The sequence below is a fragment of the Tinamus guttatus genome, unplaced genomic scaffold, assembly GCF_059628265.1.
Source record: "Tinamus guttatus ecotype Peru unplaced genomic scaffold, ASM5962826v1 Tinamus_guttatus_pri_ptg000849l, whole genome shotgun sequence".
Taxonomy (NCBI): Eukaryota; Metazoa; Chordata; class Aves; order Tinamiformes; family Tinamidae; genus Tinamus; species Tinamus guttatus.
This window is the reverse complement of record NW_028289383.1, coordinates 6,671-29,551: the sequence shown is the minus strand read 5'-3', so window position 1 is coordinate 29,551 and position 22,881 is coordinate 6,671. Positions and strand designations below refer to the sequence as shown.

The following is a 22,881-nucleotide window of genomic DNA, read 5'->3' as shown; positions in this document are numbered from 1 at the left end:
CTACTTGCTGAGCCGCAGGCTCTCGAGCAGGACGCGCTGGTGGCCGGGGTCGCGCACAGCCGGCCTCCTCCAGGTCCTCCTCCGTGATGTCGCTGCGGGGCCGGCAGCGCCGTCGGCACCGCGCCGGGAAGGGATCGGGAAGGGCCCGGGAAGGGCCCGGGGGGCCGGGAAAGGGTCTGGGTGTCCGGGAAGGGCCCGGGGGAGCGGGAAGGGTCCAGGGGGGCAGGAAAGGGTCCAGGGGAGCGGGAAGGGCCCAGGTGTCCGGGAAGGGCACGGGGGGCCAGGAAAGGGTCCAGGGGGCAAGGAAGGGCCCAGGCGTCCGGGAAGGGTCCAGGTGTCCGGGAAGGTCCGAGGGGCCAGGAAGGGTCTGGGAAGGGCCTGGGTGTCCAGGAGGGGCCCAGGCGTCTGGGAAGGGTCTGGGGGGGTCCGGGAAGGATCCGGGTGTCTGGGAAGAGCCTGGGCATCCAGGAAGGGCCCAGGCGTCCGGGAAGGGTCCAGGGGGCCAGGAAGGGTCCGGGTGTCTGGGAAGAGCCTGGGCATCCAGGAAGGGCCCAGGCGTCCGGGAAGGGTCCAGGGGGCCGGGAAGGGTCCGGGCGTCCAGGAAGGGTCCAGGGGCCAGGAAGGGTCCAGGGGCCAGGAAGGGTCCGGGTGTCTGGGAAGGGCCCAGGCGTCCGGGAAGGGCCTGGGTGTCCGGGAGGGGCCCAGGCGTCCGGGAAGGGTCCGAGGGGGTCCGGGAAGGATCCGGGTGTCTGGGAAGAGCCTGGGCATCCAGGAAGGGCCCAGGCGTCCGGGAAAAGTCCAGGTGTCCAGGAAGGGTCCAGGGGGCCGGGAAGGGTCCAGGGGCCAGGAAGGGTCCGGGTGTCTGGGAAGGGCCCAGGCGTCCGGGAAGGTCCAAAGGGCCAGGGAGGGTCCGGGTGTCCGGGAAGGGCCCCGGCGTCCGTGCGCGCCTCACCTGAGGAACTCCAGGTCGTCCCAGCCGTTGTGCAGCAGCCCCTGCTCGTACCGCTCCAGCCCCAGCGCCCGCAGCCACTCGCCCACGCCGGAGTCGCCGGCGCCGCGGCCGGCCTGGCCCAGCGCCTGCGGGACCCGGCGTCACCGGTGTCACCGGTCACGGTCCCCGCGAGGTCCCCCCCCGCCGCCACCGCGTCCCCCCCCAATGTCACCTCCTCGGCCAGGTCCTCCTGGATGCTCTCGCGGATGGGGTGCGCGGGGAAGGCGAGCGGGCGCAGGCAGCGCGGCGGCGGCGCGGGCGGCCGGCTGCGCCCGCCGTACTCCACCTCGCTCAGCGTCTTGGCCATCTGCAGCACCGAGCACGAGCGGTCGTCCAGCAGCGCCCCGGACGCCGGGGCCCCCGCGGGCGCCTCCAGCGCGAAGCCGGCGGCGGCGGGAGGCGGCGGAGGCCGCGGATGCGGCTTGGGAGCCTCCGCGAAGGCCGCCCGCGGCTTGGCCTCCGCCGCCGCCTCCGTGGCCGGGAAGGGGCTCTCGGGCGGCTCGCGCGGCAGCGGCGGCGGGGGGAAGTCGGGGGGCGGCAGCTCCGGGGCGGCCGCGTCGTCGTCCGAGGAGGCGGCGGCGTCGGCGTCGGCGCGGGGCGGCGCGGGCCGCGGGCGCTCGGGCGCCAGCAGCTGGTGCGGGACGCCCTCGAGGACGTAGTACGCGGGGTTGTTGAAGCTGTTCTTGGCCGGGCCGCCCGGAGCCTCCGGAGACGCCTCCGCCTTGGGGCTGCGGGTGGAGAGCGGCGTCGCGGGAGGCCCCGGCACGGCGGCCTCCCCGTGCGCGGCCTCTTGTGCCATGCGCGGCCTCCTGCACCGTGTATGGCCTCCTGTGCCTTGCATGGCCTCCTGCACCGTGCAGGGCCTCCTGCACTGTGCACGGCCCTTCCTGTGCCATGCACAGCCCCTCCTGCGCCATGCACGGCCTCTTGCACCGTGCATGGCCTCCTGCACCGTGCATGGTCCCTCCTGCACTGTGCACGGCCTCTTGAACCGTGCCTGGTCTCCTGCACTGTGCACGGCCCCTCCTGCACCATGTATGGCCTCCTGCACTGTGAACGGCCTCCTGCACCGTGCACAGCCTCCTGCACCATGCATGGCCCCTCCTGCACCGTGTACGGCCTCCTGCACCGTGCATGGCCCCTCCTGCACCATGCACAGCCCCTCCTGTGCCATGCACGGCCTCCTGCACCATGTACAGCCCCTCCTGCACCATGCACAGCCTCTCCTGCACCATGCACAACCTCCTGCACCGTGCACGGCCCTTCCTGTGCCATGCACAGCCTCCTGCGCCATGCACGGCCTCTTGCACCGTGCATGGCCTCCTGCACCGTGCATGGCCCCTCCTGCACCGTGCACGGCCTCTTGAACCGTGCCTGGTCTCCTGCACTGTGCACGGCCCCTCCTGCACCGTGCACAGCCTCCTGCACCATGCACGGCCCCTCCTGCACCATGCACGGCCTCCTGCACCATGCACGGCCCCTCCTGCACCGTGCACAGCCTCCTGCACTGTGCATGGCCCCTCCTGCACCATGCACGGCCTCCTGCACCATGCACGGCCTCCTTCACTGTGCAGGGCGTTCTGCCCCGTGCACGGCCTCCTCCCCCTGCACGGCGTCCTGCCCTGTGCACAGCCTCCTGTGCAATGCACGGCCTCCTGCAACATGCATAGCCTCCCTGCTGTGCCCAGCCTCCCTGCCGTGCATGGCCTCCCCTCCATGCACAGCCTCCTGCCCCATGCAGGCCATCCTGTGCCATGCACGGCCTCCTGCAACACGCACGACCTCCCCCCATGCACGGCCTCCCCCTGTGCTCAGCCTCCCCACTGTGCACAGCCTCCCCTCCATGCACAGCCTCCTGCCCCACGCAGGGCGTCCTGTGCAATGCACGGCCTCCTGCAACATGCATGGCCTCCCCCCGTGCACGGCCTCCCACCATGCCCAGCCTCTCTGCCGTGCACGACCTCCCCTTCATGAACGGCCTCCTCCCCACGCACGGCCTCCCTCTGTGGACAGCCTCCCCTCCATGCACAGCCTCCTGCCCCATGCAGGGCATCCTGTGCCTTGCACGGCCCCCCTGCAACACGCACGGCCTCCCCACCGTGCGCGGCCTCCTGCCCCATGCAGGGCGTCCTGTGCAATGCACGGCCTCCTGCAATATGCACAACCTCCCCCCGTGCACGGCCTCCCATCGTGCCCAGCCTCCCTGCTGTGCACAGCCTCCCTCTGTGCACGGTCTCCCCCTGTGCACAGCCTCCTGCCCCATGCAGGGCATCCTGTGCCATGCACGGCCTCCTGCAACATGCACAGCCTCCCCTCCATACATGGCCTCCCCTCCATGCCCGGCCTTCCCTCCATGCCCAGCCTCCTGCAACATGCACAGCCTCCCCTCCATGCATGGCCTCTCCTCCATGCCCGGCCTTCCCTCCATGCCCAGCCTCCTGCAACATGCACAGCCTCCCCTCCATGCATGGCCTCCCCTCCATGCCCGGCCTCCCCTCCATGCCCGGTCTCCTGCAACATGCACAGCCTCCCCTCCATGCATGGCCTCTCCTCCATGCCCGGCCTCCCCTCCATGCCCGGTCTCCTGCAACATGCACAGCCTCCCCTCCATGCACAGCCTCCCCTCCATGCATGGCCTCCCCTCCATGCACAGCCTCCCTTCCATGCCCAGCCTCCCCTCCATGCCCAGCCTCCCCCCATCCACAGCCTCCCCTCCATGTCCGGCCTCCTGCAACATGCCCAGCCTCCCCCCATGCACAGCCTCCCCTCCATGCATGGCCTCCCCTCCATGCACAGCCTCCCTTCCATGCCCAGCCTCCCCTCCATGCCCAGCCTCCCCCCATCCACAGCCTCCCTCCATGTCCGGCCTCCCCTCCATGCCCGGCCTCCTCCCCGCGCACGCCACCTCGCCGTGCCAGCCCTCCCCGTCCTGCCGTGCTGCGCTCACCGGCCCTGGGCGCCCTCGTCCTTGCCGGTGCCGCGGTGCGGGGCGGCCGGGCGGCCTCGCTCGGCCTCATCCAAGACCTTGGCCGGTGCCTCCGTTGCAGATTTCCTCCCCGTGGACCTGGAGGAGCAGCGGGATCCAGGGCGGATCCGCACCCCGTCCCCTCGGGACGCATCCCGGCGCCCCCGCGCCGGCCCCTCCGTACTTGGCGAGCTCGGGGTGTCCTCGCACGCCCGCCGGCACCTTCCCCTTCCCGGCGCCGCTCTCGTCCTGGTCCACGCTGATCCACTCTGCATTGGGGACACGGGGCTGAGCGCGGAGCCGCGGCGGCGCCCGGTCCGGCACCGCTCCGGACTCACCGTAGAGGCGCTCGCGGGTGCCCAGGCGCTCGGCGGGCACGCGCACCCGCATGCAGCCGCGGATGTTGCCCGTCTCCTCGCCGCGGTGCGACAGGTAGGTGAGGAACTGCTGCGCCGTGCTGCCGATCATGGACTTGAGCGCGATGACGCACTCGCCTGAGGGCAGCGGCATCAGCGACGGGGACGACGGGCGCCCGTCGGCGCCGCGGGGGTCCCGGGGGGCTCGAGGGGTCTGTGGGGGGCTCGGGGGTCTCTGGGGGCTTGGGGGGGGTCTCTGGGGAGCTCAGGGGTCCCCAGGGGGCTCGGGGGAGCTCTGGGGAGCTCAGAGGTACCTGGGGGCTTGGGGGGGGTCTCTGGGGAGCTCAGGGGTCCCCAGGGGGCTCAGGGGAGCTCTGGGGAGCTCAGGGGTACCTGGGGGCTTGGGGGGGGTCTCTGGGGAGCTCAGGGGTCCCCAGGGGGCTCAGGGGGTCTCTGGGGAGCTTGGGGGTCCCTGGGAGGCTCATGAGGTCTGTGGGGGGCTCACAGGGTCTCTGGGGAGCTCAGGGGTCCCCAGGGGGCTCATGGGGTCTGTGGGGGGCTCGCGGGGTCTCTGGGGTACTCCGGGGTCCCTGGGGGGCTCATGGGGCCCCCAGGGGGATCATGGGGTCTCCGGGGGGCTCAGGGAGTCTCTGCAGAGCTTGGGGGTCCCCCGAGGGGATCATGGGGGTCCCTGAGGGGCTCAAGGGTCCCCTGGGAGGCTCATGGGGTCTCTGGGGAGCTCAGGGTACCCAGGGGGCTAGGGGGAACCCGGGGGAGCTCAGGGGTATCTGGGGGTTTGGGGGGGGTCTCAGGGGAGCTCAGGGGTCTGTGGGGGGCTCACAGGGTCCGTGGGGAGCTCAGGGGTTCCTGGGGGGCTCAGGGGTCCCTGAGGGGCTCACGGGTCCCCTGGGAGGCTCAGGAGGTCTGTGGGGGCTTCACAGGGTCTCTGGGGAGCTCAAGGGTCCCTGGGAAGCTCAGGGGTCCTTGAGGGGTTCATGGGGTCTCTGTGGGGTTCCGGGGTCCCTGGGGGACTCACGGGGTCCCCGGGGGGATCATGGGGTCTGTGGGGGGCTAACGGGGTCTCTGGGGAGCTTGGAGGTCCCTGGGGGGCTCAGGGGTCCCCAGGGGGCTCAGGGAGTCTCTGCGGAGCTTGGGGGTCCCCGGGCGGATCATGGGGGTCCCTGAGGGGCTCAAGGGTCCCCTGGGAGGCTCATGGGGTCTGTGGGGGGGGCTAGCAGGGTCTCTGTGGAGCTCAGGGGTCCCTGGGGGGCTCACGGGGTCTCTGTGGAGCTCGGAGGTCCTTGAGGGGTTCACGGGGTCTCTGGGGGGCTCGGGGTCCCTGGGGGTTCATGGGGTCCCCAGGGGGACTCAGAGGTTCCTGAGGGGCTCACAGGGTCTTTGGTCAGCTCAGGAGTCCCTGGTGGGCTCATAGGGTTCCTGGGGGCCTTAGGGGGTCCTTGGGGGGATCAGGTGTCTCTGGGGGGCTCACGGGATCTCTAGGGAGCTTGGGGGTCCCTGGGGGGCTCACGGATCCCCAGGGGACTCATGGGGTCTCTGGGGAGCTCGGCATTCCCCAGGGGCCTCAGGGGTCCCCAGGGACCTCACAGGGTCCCTCGGGAGCTCGGGGCATCTCTGGGGAGCTTGGGGGTCCCTGCAGGCTCAGGGGTCTCTGAGAGGTTCACGGGGTCCCTGTGGGGCTCAGAGTGTTCCTGGCAGACTCAGGGGGTCTCTGGGGAGCTTGGGAGTCCCCAAGGAGCTCACGGGGTCCCTGGGGGCTCACAGGGTCCCCGGGGGGCTCAGGGGGTCTCTGGGGGACTCAGAGGTCCCTGGGGGGCTCATGGGGTCTTTGGCCAGCTCAGGAGTCCCTGGGGGGCTCATAGGGTTCCTTGGGGGGATCAGGGGGTCTCTGGGGGACTCGGGGGTCCCTGAGGAGTTCAGGGATCCCTGGTGGGCTCAGGTGTCTCTGGGGGACTCACGGGGTCCCCAGGGGGCTCACGGGTCCCTGGAGGGCTCATGGGGTCTCTGGGGGGCTCGGGAGTCCCCGAGGGGCTCAGGGGTCCCTGGGGGGCTCACAGGGTCCCTGCAGGTCTCAGGGTGTCCCTGGTGGACTCAGGGGTCCCTCGGGGACTCAGGGGTCCCCGAGGAGCTCGGGGGTCCCTGGGGGGCTCACGGGGTCCCTGGGGGACTCAAGGGTCTCTGGAGGTCTCACAGGGTCCCCAGGGGGCTCAGGGGATCTCTGGGGAGCTCAGGAGCCTCCGAGGGGCTCACGGGGTCCCCGAGGGGCTCACGGGGTCCCCAAGGGGCTCATGGGGTCCCCAAAGGTCTCATGGTGTCTCCAGGGGCTGGCGGCAGCCCCGCGCTCACCGTACGACTCGTAGCCGTCCAGCGACTTGACCGTGAGCAGCTCGGGGGTCTGTGGGGGGCTCAGCGGCCCCTGGGGGGCTCACGGGGTCTCTGGGGACCTTGGGGGTCCCCGAGGGGCTCCGGGGTCCCCGAGCGGCTCACGGGGTCCCTTGCAGGTCTCAGAGGTCCCCAAGGGGCTCACAGGGTTCCCTGTGGGTCTCAGGGTGTCCCTGGGGGACTCAGGGGTCTCTGGGGGTCTCAGGGTGTCCCTGTGGGTCTCAGGGTGTCCCCAGGGGCTCGCGGCAGCCCCGCGCTCACCGTACGACTCGTAGCCGTCCAGCGACTTGACCGTGAGCAGCAGGTGCTGGTCCTGCAGGTACTCGATGTCGGACAGGATGGGCCGCAGCTGCGGGCAGAGGGCGGCGGGCGCTGGCGGGCGGCCCCGGGAGCCCCGGGACCCCCGCGCGGCGCCGCGCGCCGCCGCTCACCGTGGGCAGCTGCCGCGACGACCACTGCACCTTGAGGAAGTTGATGTTGTCGCTGCTCTGGCTGTCGTTCTCGGAGCTCTTCTTGAACTCTGCAACGGCCGCGGTCAGGCACAAGGACCCCCCCGAGACCCCCGGGGACCCCTGCGGGTCACCCCGGGGACCCCCAAGGACCCCAAGTCCCGAGGGGACCCTGCGAGTCACCCCAAGGACCCCCAAGACCCCAGAGATCTCGTGAGCTCCCCAGGGACCCTCCGAGTCACCCCAGGGACCCCCAAGGACCATGAGACCCCAGAGATTCCATGAGCCCCCTGGGGACCCTCCGAGTCACCCTGGGGACCCCCGAGACCCCAGAGATCCTGTGAGACCCTGAGGACCCTCCGAGTCACCCTGGGGACCCTCAAGGACTTCCGAGACCCCAGAGATCCCGTGAGCTCCCCAGGGACCCCCTGAGTCATCCCGGGGACCCCAAGACCCCAGAGATCCCTTGAGTCCCCAGGGACCCTCTGAGTCACCGCAGGGATTCCCAGGGACCCCCAAGACCCCAGAGATCCATTTGGGAACCCTCCAAGTCACCCCAAGGACGCCCGAGACCCCAGAGACCCTGTGAGCCCCCAGGGACCCTTTGAGTCACCCCAGGGACCCCCAAGGACCCCTGAGCTGCCCCAGTGACCCTCGAGCCCCCCAAGCACCCAGGAACCCTCCAAATCACCCTGGGGACCCCCAAGGACCCCCAAGCTCCCAGAGACCCCGTGAACCCCCCCAAGCACCCAGGGACCCTCCAAGTCACCCTTGGGCCCCCCAAGGACGCCTGAGACCCCAGAGATCCTGTGAGTCCCTCGAGCCCCCAGGGACCCTCCGAGCTGCCCTGGGGACCCCCGAGCCACCCAAGGGACCCCTGAGCACCCCAGGGACCCCCGAGCTGCCCCAGGGACCCTCCAAGCTGTCCAGGGGACCTCCAAGCCCCCCAAAGAGCTTCCAAGTCATCCCAGGGACCCCCAAGCTGCCCAAGGAAACCTGAGTTCCCCAGGGACCTCCAAGGCCCCTTGGACTCTCCAAGCTGCCCTGGGGACCCCCAAGGACCCCTGAGCCATCCTGGGGACCCCCAAATCCCCCAAGGACCCCTGAGTCATTCTGGGGACCCCCAAGGCAGCTCAGGGACCCTCCAAGCTCCCCAAAGAGCTTCCAAGTCATCCCAGGGACCCCCAAGCTGCCCAAGGAACCCCCGAGTCCCCCAGGGACATCCAAGACCCCTTGAACCCTCCAAGCTGCCCTGGGGACCCCCAAGGACCCCAAGCCCCCTGGGGACCCCCAAATCCCCCAAGGACCCCTGAGTCATCCTGGGGACCCCCAAGGCAGCCCAGGGACGCTCCAAGCTCCCCAAAGAGCTTCCAAGTCATCCCGGGGACCCCCAAGCTGCCCAAGGAACCCCCGAGTCCCCCAGGGACATCCAAGACCCCTTGAACCCTCCAAGCTGTCCTGGGGACCCCCAAATCCCCCAAGGACCCCTGGGGACCTCCAAATCCCCCAGGGACCCCCAATCTGTCCCAGGGATGCTCCAAGCTGCCCAAAGAGCTTCCAAGTCACCCCGGGGACCCCCAAGTTGCCTGAGGAACCCACGGGTCCCCCAGGGACATCCAAGACCCCTTGGACCATCCAAGCTGCCCTGGGGACCCCCAAGTCCCCCAAGGACCCCTGAGCTGCCCTGGGGACCCCCAATCTGTCCCAGGGACCCTCCAAGTTCCCCAAAGAGCTTCCAAGTCACCCCAGGGACCCCCAAGCTGCCCTGGGGACCCCCTAATTCCCCAAGGACCCCTGAGCCATCCTGGGGACCCCCAAGCCACCCCATGGACCCTCCGAGGTGCCCCAGGGACCCCGAGATCCGCCCCGAGGCCCCCCGATCCGCGCGGCGCCCACCTTCCAGGCACGCGGAGTAGAACTCGATGAAGAACTTGGTGCGGCTGGCGGTCTTGACGATGGCCTCGACGCTCTCGAACTCGATGTACGCCTGGTCCGAGGACTTGGAGAGCCCTGCGGGGCGGCGGGAGCCGTGGGGTCCCGCGGAGCGGCGGGACGCGGCGCTCCCGGCGGCCCCGGCGCGGAGCCGGAGCCGGAGACGGAACCGGAGCCGGCACCTTTCTTGGAGACGAACTGGGACGTCACCCCGACCTCGAAGGAGGCGAACACGGGCGAGTGGTCGCTGCTGGTGATGTCGTCCGTGCAGCCTGCCGAGGTGGGGACGGGGCTCGCAGGGCGCCAGGACCTCCCAGTCTGTCCCATCCTGTCACCTCCCGTCCTGTCCCGTCACCTCCTGGACCATCCCGTCCCATCCCGGCACCCCTGTCCCGTCCCGTCCCGTCACCTCCCATCCCATCCCGCCACCTTGTCCCGTCCCATCACCTCCTGTCCCATTCCGTCCCATCTCGTCACTCCCTCGTCCCATCCCATCACCTCCCGTCCCATCCCGTCACCTCCTGTCCCATCCCGTCCCAACTCGTCACCCCCTCGCCCCATCCCGTCACCTCCCATCCCGTCCCATCACCTCCTGTCCTGTCCCATCTCATCATCTCCTGTCCCATTCTGTCACCCCGACCTGTCCCATCCTGCTCCATCTCGTCACTCCCCATCCCATCCCATCACCTCCCATCCTGTCCCATCACCCCTGTCCCGTCCCGTCCCATCTCATCACCTCCTATCCCGTCCCATCCCGTCCTGTCCCATGCCATCCTGCTCCGTCCCATCACCCCTGTCCCATCCTGTCACCTCCCATCCCACCCCATCACCCCTGTCCCGTCCCATCCCGTGCTGTCCCATGCCATCCTGCTCCGTCCCGTCACCCCCCGTCCCATCCTGTCACCTCCCATCCCATCTCATCACCCCTGTCCCGTCCCATCCCGCTCTGTCCCGTCACCCCTGTCCCGTCCCGTCCCATCCCGTCACCTCTCATTGCATCTCATCACCCTTGTCCTGTCACCCCCCGTCCCATCCCGTCACCTCCCATCCCATCCCATCACCCCTGTCCCGTCCCATCCCATCCCATCCCATCCCTGCTGTCCCATGCCATCCTGCTCCATCCCGTCATTCCTGTCCCATCCCGTCCCGTCCCATTTTGTCACCTCCTATCCCGTCCCATCACCCCTGTCCCGTCCCATCCCATCCCCCCGTCCCATTCCATCCTGCTCTGTCCCATCACCCCTCATCCCATCTCGTCACCTCCTATCCTGTCCCATCACCCCTATCTCATCCCATCCCATCCTGCTCCGTCCCATTACCCCCGCCCCATCCCGTCACCTCCCATCCCATCCAATCCCATCACCCCTATCCCGTCCCATCCCGTCACCTCCCATCCCATCCCATCACCCCTGTTCCGTCCCATCCCATCCCATCCCATCCAATCCCATCACCCCTATCCCGTTCCATCCTATCCCATCCCATCCCGTCACCTCCCATCCCATCCCATCACCCTTGTCCTGTCCCATCCCATCCCATCTCGCTCCATCCCGTCCCCCCGTCCCATCCCATCCTGCTCCATCCCATCACCCCCTGCGCCATCCCATCACCTCCCATCCCATCCAATCCCATCACCCCTATCCCAACCCATCCCACTCCATCCCGTCCCCCCTGTCCCATCCCATCCCACTCCATCCCATCACTCCCGTCCCATCCCATCCCGCTCCATCCCGTCCCCCCTGTCCCATCCCATCCCGCTCCATCCCATCACTCCCGTCCCATCCCATCCCGCTCCATCCCATCCCCGTTGTCCCATCCCATCCCGCTCCATCCCATCACTCCCGTCCCATCCCATCCCGCTCCATCCCGTCCCTCTGTCCAATCCCATCCCGCTCCATCCCATCCCCCTGTCCTATCCCATCCTGTCCCATCCCATCCCGCCCCATCCCGTCCCACTCCGCGCGCCCCGTCTCACCATACGAGTTGCAGTTGACGTGTGTCTCCGGGTAGGACTTCCAGAGGATGCGGTCGCACCAGGACGGCACGTTGGTGCGGACCTACCCGGGGGTGACACAACGGAGGGCTCGGGGACCGGCTCGGGGACCCCCGCGTCCCCCCACGTGCCACCACCTACCCCCGTGGGCTTCTGCTTGTGCCACACGTAGGTGTCGCGGGAGCCGCGCTCGTAGCGGTACGTGGGCGGGAAGGTGATCTCCTCCTCGCCTACGGACGCACCCGGAGCGCGTCAGGACGGCGCCGCGGCCGCGCGTCCCCGCCGCGCCGCGCGGCCCTCACCGAAGCGCAGGAACACCTTGTGCTTCTCCTTCTCCAGGTTGAGCTGGTCCACCTTGAGCAGCGGCTCGAACTCCTTGCGGCTGATGAAGTTGAGGATCTCCTGCGGGGCGCGGGCGCTGGCACGCGGTGGGGACACGCGTGCGGGTCCCCGATCCCTGCCCGCCCGCCCCCGGCACCTGGATGTCCATGTCGAGGCGGTAGTTGAGGTCCCCGAACCAGAAGAGGTGGGTGAAGCGCAGGGAGATGTCGAAGGAGCTCAGCTGCTTGTCGCCCAGCGAGAGCAGCCGCAGGATGTCCAGGTAGTTCTGGTTCCTCCTGCGTGCGGGGGATGGAGACGTGGGAATCCCAGAATCATGGAATCATGGAATGCTCAAGGTTGGAAGGGACCTCTAGGGATCATCCAGTCCAACCCCTGCACACACAGGGTCACCTAGAGCACGTGGCACAGGACTGCGTCCAAGCGGGTTTGAAGATCTCCAGAGAAGGAGACTCCACAACCTCTCTGGGCAGCCTGTTCCAGGGCTCTGCCACCCTCACTGGGAAGGGATTTTTCCTTAAGTTCCTGTGGAACTTTTGGGGCTTCAGTTTGTGGCCATTTCCTCTAGTCCTATCAGTGGCCACCAGTGAAAAGAGGCCGCCCCATCCTCCTCACTGCCTCCCTTGAGGTACTTCTAGACACTGCTCAGGTCCCCCCTCAGCCTTCTCTTCTCCAGCTGAACAGGCCCAGCTCCCTCAGCCTCTCCTCATAGGGCAGATGTTCCAGGCCCCTGATCATCCTTGTGGCCCTGCACTGGACTCTCTCCAGCAGCTCCACATCCCTCTTGTCCTGTGGAGCCCAGAACTGGACACAATACTGCAGATGTGGCCTCACCAGGGCTGAGTAGAGGGGCAGGATCATCTCGACCTGCTGGAGATGCTCTTCTCAATGCACCCCAGGATCCCATTGGCCTTGGCCATGGGGACACCCTGCTGCCTCATGGTCACCTTGTCACCCACCAGGTCCCTCTAGAGCACCCAGGATCCCATTGGCCTTCTTGGTCAACTCATGGCCACCTTGTTGTCCCCCATGACACCCAGGTCCCTCTAGAGCACCCAGGATCCCATTGGCCTTTTTGGTCAACTCATGGCCACCTTGTTGTCCCCCATGACACCCAGGTCCCTCTAGAGCACCCATTGCGCTCACCTGGCTGTCTTCTCATTGCCCGACGTGAGGTGGCAGTTGACGAAGCCGAAGGAGGTGCCGTTGAACATGAAGGAGACGCCCACGGCGCCCTTGTTCCCTGCGCGGGACGGCGCCGGTTGAGCCCGCGGCGCCGCGCGCTCCGCGTCCGTCCCGCTTTGCCCGCGCCGCCTACCCAACGTGTTGGCGATGCCCGTCTTGACGCTGGACGTGCTCACGTGGCTGATGCGGTTCTCGTGCTCCGGCTTCACCAGCACGGCCACTTTGATGTTCCACAGCGACTGCATGGCCACCTGGGCGGCACCGCGGGTCCCCTGAGCGTCCCCGCGTCACCGGGGCCGCCGCGGGCGCTCGCGGCGCCGCCGAACCCCTACCGGGCGGTAGTCGGTGTCGGTGCCGTCCTTGAGCGCGGCGCGCAGGAAGTCCACCCACTCCTTGTCGCCCATGGAGTTCTCCTGCGTGCCGAACACGTAGATGTCGTGCGGGATGGTGACCGTCATCTCGTCCAGCGTCTTGCCCAGCCCCTTGGAGGCCACCCACGAGGCGACGCTCTTGGGGGGCGGCACACCGCCTGCCGTGGGGCGCGCGGTGAGCGCGGTGAGCGCGGGGACCCGCGCGGCGCCGGGGGACCCGAATGGTGCCGGGGGGACCCACATGGCACCGGGGGGACCCGCATGGCACCGGGGGGACCCGCATGGCACCCGGGGGGACCCGCGCGGCGCCGGGGGACCCGAATGGTGCCGGGGGGACCCACATGGCACCGGGGGACCCGCATGGCACCCAGGGGACCCGAATGGTGCTGGGGGACCCGAATTGCACCAGGGGGACCCGCATGGCACCAGGGGGACCCACGCGGCACCGAGGGACCCACGCGGCACTGGGGGGACCCACGCAGGACCAGGGGACCCAAATGGTGCCGGGGGACCCACATGGCACCGGGGGGACCCGCATGGCACCCGGGGGACCCGCATGGCACCGGGGGACCCAAATGGCACCAGGGGCACCCACGTGGCACCAGGGGCACCCACGTGGCACTGGAGGGACCCGCACGGCGCCAAGGGGACCCGCATGGCACTGGGGGACCCGCGCGGCACCTGGGGACCTGCATGGCACCTGGGGACCCGCGCGGAACCGGGGGGACCTGCATGGCACTGGGGGGACCCAAGTGGCACCAGGGGACCCGAGTGGCACCTGGGGACCCGAGTGGCACCTGGGGACCCATGCGGCACCCAGAGGATCCACGCGGCACCGGGGGGACCCAAGTGGCACCAGGGGGACCCGCATGGCGCCAGGGGGACCCACACGGCACTGGGGGACCCGAGTGGCACCGGGGGGACCTGAGTGGCACCGGGGGGACCCGCGCGGCGCCGGCTCCCGCTCACCCATGTTCCAGGTGCCGATGAACACGGAGATCATGTCGGGCTCGTCCTGCCGCGAGTGCCGGTTCTTCATGAGCTGCAGCAGCTGGCAGAACGCCTCGCGCTTCTGCGGGACACGGGACGGATAGCGCCGGGGCCGCGGCCACCGGGAACACCGGGAGCACCAGGATGTGCGGAGCACCGCAACCGGGAGCACCGGGACATGCGGGAGCACCGCGACCGGGAGCACCGGGATGTGCGGAGCACCACGACCGGGAACACCGGGATGTGCGGGAGCTGCAGCAGCTGGCAGAACGCCTCGCGCTTCTGCGGGACACGGGACGGGTAGCGCCGGGGCCGCCGCGGAGCGACCGGGATGTGCGGGAGCACCACGACCGGGAACACCGGGATGTGCGGAGCGACCGGGAACACCGGGATGTGCGGGAGCACCGCGACCGGGAACACCGGGATGTGCGGAGCGACCGGGAACACCGGGATGTGTGGAACCACCACGATCGGGAGCACCGGGATGTGCGGAGCACCGCGACCGGGAGCACCGGGATGTGAGGAACCGCCGCGACCGGGAACACCGGGATGTGCAGGAGCACCGCGACCGGGAGCACCGGGATGTGCGGAGCCACCGGGAACACCGGGATGTGTGGAGCCGCCGCGACCGGGAGCACCGGGATGTGCGGAACTGCCATGGCGCGACTGGGAACACCGGGATGTGTGGAACCACCACGGCGGGACCGGGAGCACCAGGACGTGTGGGAGCACCGCGACCGGGAACACCGGGATGTGCAGAGCCGCCGTGACCGGGAACACCGGGATGTGCGGAACCATCGCGACCGGGAACACCGGGATGTGCGGAACCGCCGCATCCGGCAACACCGGCACATGTGGAACCACCGCATCCCGCAGCACCGGGACACAGATCCGCAGCATCCCGCAGCACCGGGATATGTGGAATCACCGCATCCCGCAGCACCGGGACGTGGATCCGCCGCATCCCGCGGGACCGGGACATCCCGCAGCACTGGGACACGGATCCGCCGCATCCCACGGGCCCGGGACGCGTCGCCGCGGCCGCTCACCCGCGCGCTGGCGAACACGAAGTCCTTGCGCTGCGTCTTGTCCTTCTCCTTCTCGAACACGATGCCCAGTTTGTTCGGCACCCGCTGGGACTTGATCAGCTGCCGGACTGGGAAGAGGGAGCGGGAAAAGCGGAGCAGGGAAAAATGGAGCGGGGAAAAACAGAACGGGGAAAAACGGAGCAGGAAAAAGTGGAGCGAGGAAAAGCGGAGTGGGGAAAATTGAAGTGGGAAAAACAGAGTGGGGAAGAGTGGAGCAGGGAGAAGCAGAGCGGGAAAAGCGGAGCGGGGAAAAGCGGAATGAGGAAAAGCAGAGCCGTGCTGAGCTCCGGCACAGCCCGACCCCCGCGCTCCGCGCGGAGCCCCCGATCCCGGGATTTCCCCCCAATCCCAGGATTTCCCCCCGCTCCCGGGATTCCCCCCGATCCTGGGATTTCCCCCCGATCCTGGGATTCCCCCCGATCCCGGGATTTCCCCCCGATCCCGGGATTCCCCCCCGATCCCAGGATTCCCCCCGATCCCGGGATTCCCCCCCACTCCCGGGATTCCCCCCGATCCCAGGATTCCCCCCAATTCCCAGGATTCCCCCCGATCCCAGGATTCCCCCCGATCCCGGGATTCCCCCCCGCTCCCGGGATTCCCCCCGATCCCAGGATTCCCCCCAATTCCCAGGATTCCCCCCGATCCCAGGATTCCCCCCGATCCCAGGATTCCCCCCAATTCCCAGGATTCCCCCCAATTCCCGGGATTCCCCCCGCTCACTGCGCTCGTGCGGGAAGGTGCTCCAGTCCTCCGCGGGGAGCCCCCGCTCCCGGGATTCCCCCCAATTCCCGGGATTCCCCCCAATTCCCGGGATTCCCCCCGCTCACTGCGCTCGTGCGGGAAGGTGCTCCAGTCCTCCGCGGGGAGCCCCCGCTCCCAGGATTCCCCCCGATCCCGGGATTCCCCCCGCTCCCAGGATTCCCCCCAATTCCCGGGATTCCCCCCAATTCCCAGGATCCCCCCCAATTCCCGGATTCCCCCCGCTCACTGCGCTCGTGCGGGAAGGTGCTCCAGTCCTCCTGCGCGTCGCGCTGCCTCCGCAGCACCACGAGGCGCCCGCGCTCCACGTCCACGCTCAGCGAGTGCTTCTGCGACTTGCCGATCTTGGTGAGGTCGCCCAGCGTCACGTCCAGCTTCACCTGCCGGACGGAGCGCCGGGATCACCGCACGGAGCCGGGAACGGCGCCGGGGATCCCGAGGGAACGGCCGGGATCGCTCGACGGAGCCGGGAATGGCGCCGGCGTTCCCGAGGGAGCTCACCTCGAAGGTCTGCACCGGGATGCTCCGGGCCTTGCGCGCCGCGGGCTGCGCCGGGGCGGCCGGCGCCGGGGAGCTCAGGTCCTGCAGGGCCTTCAGGGCCTGGCGGGAGCGGCGGGAGGGTGAGCGGGAACGCCGGGAATGCCGGGGGCGCCGGGAGCACCGGGAGCGCCGGGGGCACCGGGAGCACCAGGAACGCCGGGAATGCCGGGGGCGCCGGGAGCACCGGGAGCGCCGGGAGCACCGGGGGTGCCGGGAGTGCAGGGAGCACCGGGGGCGCCGGGAGCACCGGGAGCACCAGGAACACCGGGAGTGCAGGGAGCACCGGGAGCACCGGGAACGCCGGGGGCACCGGGAGCGCCGGGAGTGCAGGGAGCACCGGGGGCGCCGGGAGCACCGGGAGCACCGGGAACGCCAGGGGCACCAGGAGCGCCGGGAGCACAGGGAACACTGGGAACGCCGGGAGTGCAGGGAGCACCGGGAGCGCCAGGAGCACCGGGGGCACCAGGAACACCGGGAGTGCAGGGAGCACCGGGAGCGCCAGGAGCACCGGGAGCACCGGGAATGCCGGGGGCACCAGGAGCGCCGGGAGCACAGGGAACACCGGGAGCGCTGGGAACGCCGGGAATGCTGGGGGCACCGGGAGCGCCGGGAGCACAGGGAACACTGGGAACGCCGGGAGTGCAGGGAGCACCGGGAGCACCGGGAACGCCGGGGGCACCAGGAGCGCCGGGAGCACAGGGAACACCGGGAGCGCCGGGAATGCTGGGGGCACCGGGAGTGCCGGGAGCACAGGGAACACCCGGAGCGCCGGGAACGCCGGGAGCACAGGGAGCGCCGGTGGCACCGGGAGCACCGGGAACGCCGGGAGCACAGGGAGCGCCGGGGGCACCGGGAGCACCGGGAGTGCGGGGAGCACCGGGAACGTCCGGAGCACCAGGAGCACCGGGGGTACCGGGAACACCAGGAGTGCCGGGAGCACCGGGAGCATCAGGAGCGGGGCGGCAGCGTGAGGATGAGTGGGAACGTTGGGGGTGCTGGGAGCACCGGGAGCGTCCAGAGCACTGGGAGCACCAGGGGCACCGGGAACACCCGGAGTGCTGGGAGCGTCCGGAGCACTGGGAACGCCGGGAGCACCAGGGGCACCGGGAATGCCGGGAGCACAGCGGCAGCGTGAGGATGAGCGGGAGCACTGGGAGCACTGGGAGCACCGGGAGCATTGCGAGTGCTGGGAGCGCCAGGAGCATCGGGAGGACCGGGAGCACCAGGAGCGCCGGGGGCATCGGGAACGCCGGGAGCAGGGCGGCAGCATGAGGGTGAGCGGGAATGCCGGGAGCGCCGGGGGCACCGGGAGCGCCGGTAGCACCCAGAGTGTTGGGAGCACCGGGAGCACCGCAAGTGCCAGGAGCACCACAAGTGCCGAGAGCACCGGGAGCACAGGGAGCGCTGCAAGCACTGGGAGCACCGGGAGCGTTGGGAGCACTGGGAGCACCGGGTGCACTGGGAGTGCCAGGAGCGCTGGGAGCACCGGGAGCGCCAGGAGCACTGGGAGCGCTGGGAGCACCGGGAGCACCGGGAGCACCAGGAGCACCGGGAGCACCGCGAGCACCGGGAGCACCAGGAGCACCGGGAGCACCAGGAGCACCGGGAGCGCTGGGAGCGCTGCAAGCACTGGGAGCACCGGGTGCACTGGGAGTGCCAGGAGCGCTGGGAGCACCGGGAGCGCCAGGAGCACCGGGAGCACCAGGAGCACTGGGAGTGCTGGGAGCACCGCGAGCACCGGGAGCACCAGGAGCACCGGGAGCGCTGGGAGCGCTGCAAGCACTGGGAGCACCGGGAGTGTTGGGAGCACTGGGAGCACTGGGAGCACCGGGTGCACTGGGAGCACCAGGAGCGCCGGGAGCACCGCGGCCCCTCGGCTCCCTCCCGCTGCCCCTCATCCCGGAATTCCAGCCCCACGGCAGCGCAGATTCCATCCAGCCCCATCCGGCTCCCCCTGGCGCCGCGTTGGGAATCCCGTGTTGGGAATCCCGCGTTGGGAATCCCGCATTGGGAATCCCGCGTCGGGAATCCCGGCCGCCCCTCACCTTCTTCTCGATGCCGGCGAGGAAATCCCTGAGCACGGCCAGCTTGAGCACCAGGCTCTCCAGCTCCTGCTCCGCTCCGGGCGCCGGCTGCGTCCGCGGTGCCGTTAGCGCCGGCCGCGCCGGATGCGCCGCGTCCCGCCGCCCGCGCGCCCCCCTCACCTGCGCCAGCGCCTTGGCCACCGCGGGCGACCCCGGCTGCTCGAACACCTTGGCCAGCAGCTCCAGCCCGGCCAGGACCTTGTCCACCTCGCTGCGGGGGACAGAGCGGGCGGCGCTGGCATCGTCACCATCGCGGTGCCGCCGCGCGCGCCCCGGGCGCCGCCGCTACCTGTGCAGCCGCTTGCAGGAGGCCACGAGGGTCCGGTGGAGATGGGGGAGGCTCCCGGCGCCGGCGCGAACGGCCTCCAGGTCCAGCGCGTAGCCGCTCTTGAGGTACTCGTGGGCGACGCCGCCGAGGCCGTTGGGGCTGCGGGGAGGGAGGGGATCAGCCCCACGGAACGGGCGCACGTGGGTCCTGCCCCTGGGGAGGCCACATCTGGAGTATTGTGTCCACATCTGGAGGATTGTGTCCACATCTGGAGTATTGTGTCCAGTTCTGGGCTCCACAGGACAAGAGGGATGTGGAGCTGCTGGAGAGAGTCCAGCGCAGGGCCACAAGGATGATCAGGGGCCTGGAACATCTGCCCTATGAGGAGAGGCTGAGGGAGCTGGGCCTGTTCAGCTGGAGAAGAGAAGGCTGAGAGGGGACCTGAGCAGTGTCTAGAAGTACCTCAAGGGAGGCAGTGAGGAGGATGGGGCGGCCTCTTTTCACTGGTGGCCACCGACATAACTAGAGGAAACAGCCACAAACTGAAGCACCAAAAGTTCCACAGGAACTTAAGGAAAAATTCCTTCCCAGTGAGGGTGCCAGAGCACTGGAACAGGCTGCCCAGAGAGGTTGTGGAGTCTCCTTCTCTGGAGATCTCCAAACCCGCTTGGACGCAGTCCTGTGCCACGTGCTCTAGGTGACCCTGCGTGTGCAGGGGTTGGACTGGATGATCCCTAGAGGTCCCTTCCTTGAGCATTCCATCATTCCATGATTCCATGGGGGCCGCTCACCTCTCGGCTGCTCCCTCCGGTCCCATCGCCGTGGGGCTGAGCGCGGCGGATCCCGCGCGCGGCGGCAGCGGCGGCTTCTCGTCCTCCCCATCTGCAAACGCGGAGCCGGGGATGCACCGAGGACACCGCGTGGAGAGGGGACCCGCGTCCCCGAGCGCTCCCGCTCCTCGTACCCGAGCAATCCCGCTCCTCGGCGCCCTCCTTCTCCTTGTCCCGCTCCACCGGGAAGAGCAGGGTGCAGACGAGGCCCTGGTTGGGCTGCAGGTAGAGCGCCACGAGCTCGCCCAGCGTGCGGAAGCGCCGCGCCGGGACGCCCTGCGAGGTCTGCGGGGGCCGCGTCAGCGCCGGCTCCGTCCGCCGGCGCCGCGCGGAGCGGCTCCCGCTGCTCCAAAAACACCCGAGCGCGACAGCGGCACCGGCGGCTCCGGATGCGGCCGCGAGCGGGAGCCTCCCGGTGCCGCAAACGGCCCCCGGGGGCCGGCGCCGACCGCGCGTTATGGGCCGGAGCGGGCGCCGGTGCCGCTCCACGGGGACGGCACCGCGGTTGATCCGTGTGCGGTGCCCGGCGCTGCTCCCGGATCCGTGTGCCGGTGCCCGGTGCTGCTCCCGATCCATGTGCCGGTGCCCGGCGCTGCTCCCGATCCATGTGCCGGTGCCCGGTGCGGTGCCGTGGGCGGCTGCGGCCGCGGTGCCGGCAGCAGCTCCGTGCGCAGCCTGTGCGGAGGGGTGCGCGTCCCGGTACGGAGGTGTGTGCATCCCGGTGTGTATCCCGGTATGTAGGGGTGTGCATTCCGGTGTGCATCCCGGTATGGAGGTGTGTGTATCCCGGTGCACATCCCGGTATGGAGGTGTGTGCATTCCCATGCGCATCCTGGTATGGAGGTGTGTGCATCCCGGTGCACATTCCGGTATGGAGGTGTGTGCATCCCGGCAAGGAGGTATGTGCATCCCCATGCGCATCCCGGTATGGAGGTGTGTGCATCCCGGTGTGCATCCCGGTACGGAGGTGTGTGCATTCCGGTGCGCATCCCGGTACAGAGGTGTGTGCATCCCGGTATGGAGGTGTATGCATCCCAGTGTGCATCCCGGTATGGAGGTGTGTGCATCCCGGTGTGCATCCCGGTACGGAGGTGTGTGCATCCCGGTGCACATTCCGGTATGGAGGTGTGTGCATCCCGGTGTGCATCCCGGTGGGGAGGTGTGTGCATCCCGGTGCGCATCCCGGTATGTAGGGGTGTGCATCCCGGTGTGCATCCCAGTATGGAGGTGTGTGCATTCCCATGCGCATCCCGGTATGGAGGTGTGTGCATCCCAATGCGCATCCCGGTATGGAGGTGTGTGCATCCCGGTGCACATTCCGGTACGGAGGTGTGTGCATTCCCGTGTGCATCCCAGTATGGAGGTGTGTGCATCCCGGTATGGAGATGTGTGCATTCCCGTGTGCATCCCGGTATGGAGGTGTGTGCATCCCGGTATGGAGGTGTGTGCATTCCCGTGTGCATCCCGGTATGGAGGTGTGTGCATCCCGGTATGGAGGTGTGTGCATCCCGGTATGGAGATGTGTGCATTCCCGTGTGCATCCCGATATGGACGTGTGTGCATCCCGGTGCACATCCCGGTATGGAGGTGTGTGCATCCCGGTGCGCATCCCGGTACGGAGGTGCGTGCACCCCAGCGCGGAGCTGTGCGCATCCCGTACACATCCCTGTGCGCATCCCGGTGCAGAGATCCACGCGCTCCGCGCTCATCCCAGCGCAGGGACCCCCACGCTCCGCGCTCATCCCGGTGCAGCCCCCCACATTCCCGCTCATCCCGGTGCAGCCCCCCGCATTCCCGCTCATCCCGGAGCGCCCTACCTGCACGGCCAGGCACTCGTCCTCATCCGGCAGGATGCGGTAGGTGTGCACGTGCTTCTGGAACCTGCGCGGGGAGAGCGGCCGCGCCGTGAGCGCCGCCGGAGCCGCCGGAGCCGCGGCCGGAGCCGCCGGAGCCGCAGCCGGAGCCGCAGCCGGAGCCACCGGAGCCGCCGGAGCCGCAGCCGGAGCCGCTGGAGCCGGCGCCAGGCCAGGAAGCGCTTTGTTTTCCCATGGAAGCTCACGGGAAGCGGGGACGCGCTCCGGGCGCAGGGGTGAGCGGCGGCGATGAGCGACGGCGGCGCCGGTGCCAGCGCCGCGCGGGAGCCCCGGGGCCACCGCGAAGCCACCGCGAAGCCACCGCGAAGCCACCGCCGCCGTCCCCGGGGGCGCCCGACGGGACCCCCCTTTGGGATTCTCCATAGGGACCCCCTCATTGGGGTTCCCTGTGGGACCCCCCTTTGGGATTCTCCATAGGGACCCCCCCATTGGGGTTCCCTGTGGGATCCCCCTTTGGGATTCTCCATAGGGACCCCCTCATTGGGGTTCCCTAGGGGACCCCCCTTTGGGATTCTCCATAGGGACCCCCTCATTGGGGTTCCCTGTGGGACCCCCCCTTTGGGATTCTCCATAGGGACCCCCTCATTGGGGTTCCCTAGGGGACCCCCCTTTGGGATTCTCCATAGGGACCCCCTCATTGGGGTTCCCTGTGGGACCCCCCTTTGGGATTCTCCATAGGGACCCCCTCCTTGGGGTTCCCTATGGGACCCCCCTTTGGGATTCTCCATAGGGACCCTCCCATTGGGGTTCCCTATGGGATCCCCCTTTGGGATTCTCCATAGGGACCCCCTCATTGGAGTTCCCTATGGGACCCCCCTTTGGGATTCTCCATAGGGACCCCCTCATGGGGGTTCCCTGTGGGACCCCCCTTTGGGATTCTCCATAGGGACCCCCCCATTGGGGTTCCCTGTGGGACCCCCCTTTGGGATTCTCCATAGGGACCCCCTCATTGGGGTTCCCTGTGGGACCCCCCTTTGGGATTCTCCATAGGGACCCTCTCCTTGGGGTTCCCTATGGGACCCCCCTTGGGATTCTCCATAGGGACCCTCTCCTTGGGGTTCCCTATGGGACCCCCCTTTGGGATTCTCCATAGGGACCCCCTCATTGGGGTTCCCTGTGGGACCCCCCTTTGGGATTCTCCATAGGGACCCTCTCCTTGGGGTTCCCTATGGGACCCCCCTTTGGGATTCTCCATAGGGACCCCCTCCTTGGGGTTCCCTATGGGACCCCCCTTTGGGATTCTCCATAGGGAAGGGGAGGGTCATGGGGGTCCATAGGGAAACCGCAGCTTGGGGGGGTCACCGGGGGTCCCCATGGGGAACCCCGAACCGCAGCTGGGGGGGGTCTGCAATGAGGGACCCCCCAACCGAGAGGCACTGGGGGGTCCCTATGGGAAAGCCCCAAACACGGAGAGGGGGATTTAACGGGGGGAGCCCTATGAGGAACCCCAATTGGGGGGGGACATATAGG

General features: G+C 69.2%; 1 protein-coding gene across 1 annotated transcript; it reads right to left on the bottom strand.

The window, feature by feature from the left end:
- On the bottom strand, positions 1 to 21,545 carry LOC148591368 (phosphatidylinositol 3,4,5-trisphosphate 5-phosphatase 2-like; the record flags this gene model as incomplete). The annotated part of the gene is given in 28 exon segments (XM_088537695.1): positions 1 to 57; positions 59 to 92; positions 953 to 1,077; positions 1,164 to 1,719; positions 3,939 to 4,055; positions 4,141 to 4,225; positions 4,295 to 4,450; positions 6,974 to 7,061; positions 7,144 to 7,232; positions 9,058 to 9,171; positions 9,276 to 9,365; positions 11,066 to 11,147; positions 11,225 to 11,313; positions 11,386 to 11,485; positions 11,562 to 11,700; positions 12,569 to 12,665; positions 12,741 to 12,858; positions 12,940 to 13,136; positions 13,948 to 14,050; positions 15,018 to 15,124; positions 16,045 to 16,195; positions 16,317 to 16,415; positions 18,401 to 18,487; positions 18,560 to 18,650; positions 18,729 to 18,866; positions 19,499 to 19,589; positions 19,672 to 19,822; positions 21,355 to 21,545. Coding segments are annotated over 28 exon segments (3,542 nt in total), but the record flags the coding sequence as incomplete, so codon positions are not given.
- Between the last annotated feature and the right edge of the window lie 1,336 nt (positions 21,546 to 22,881).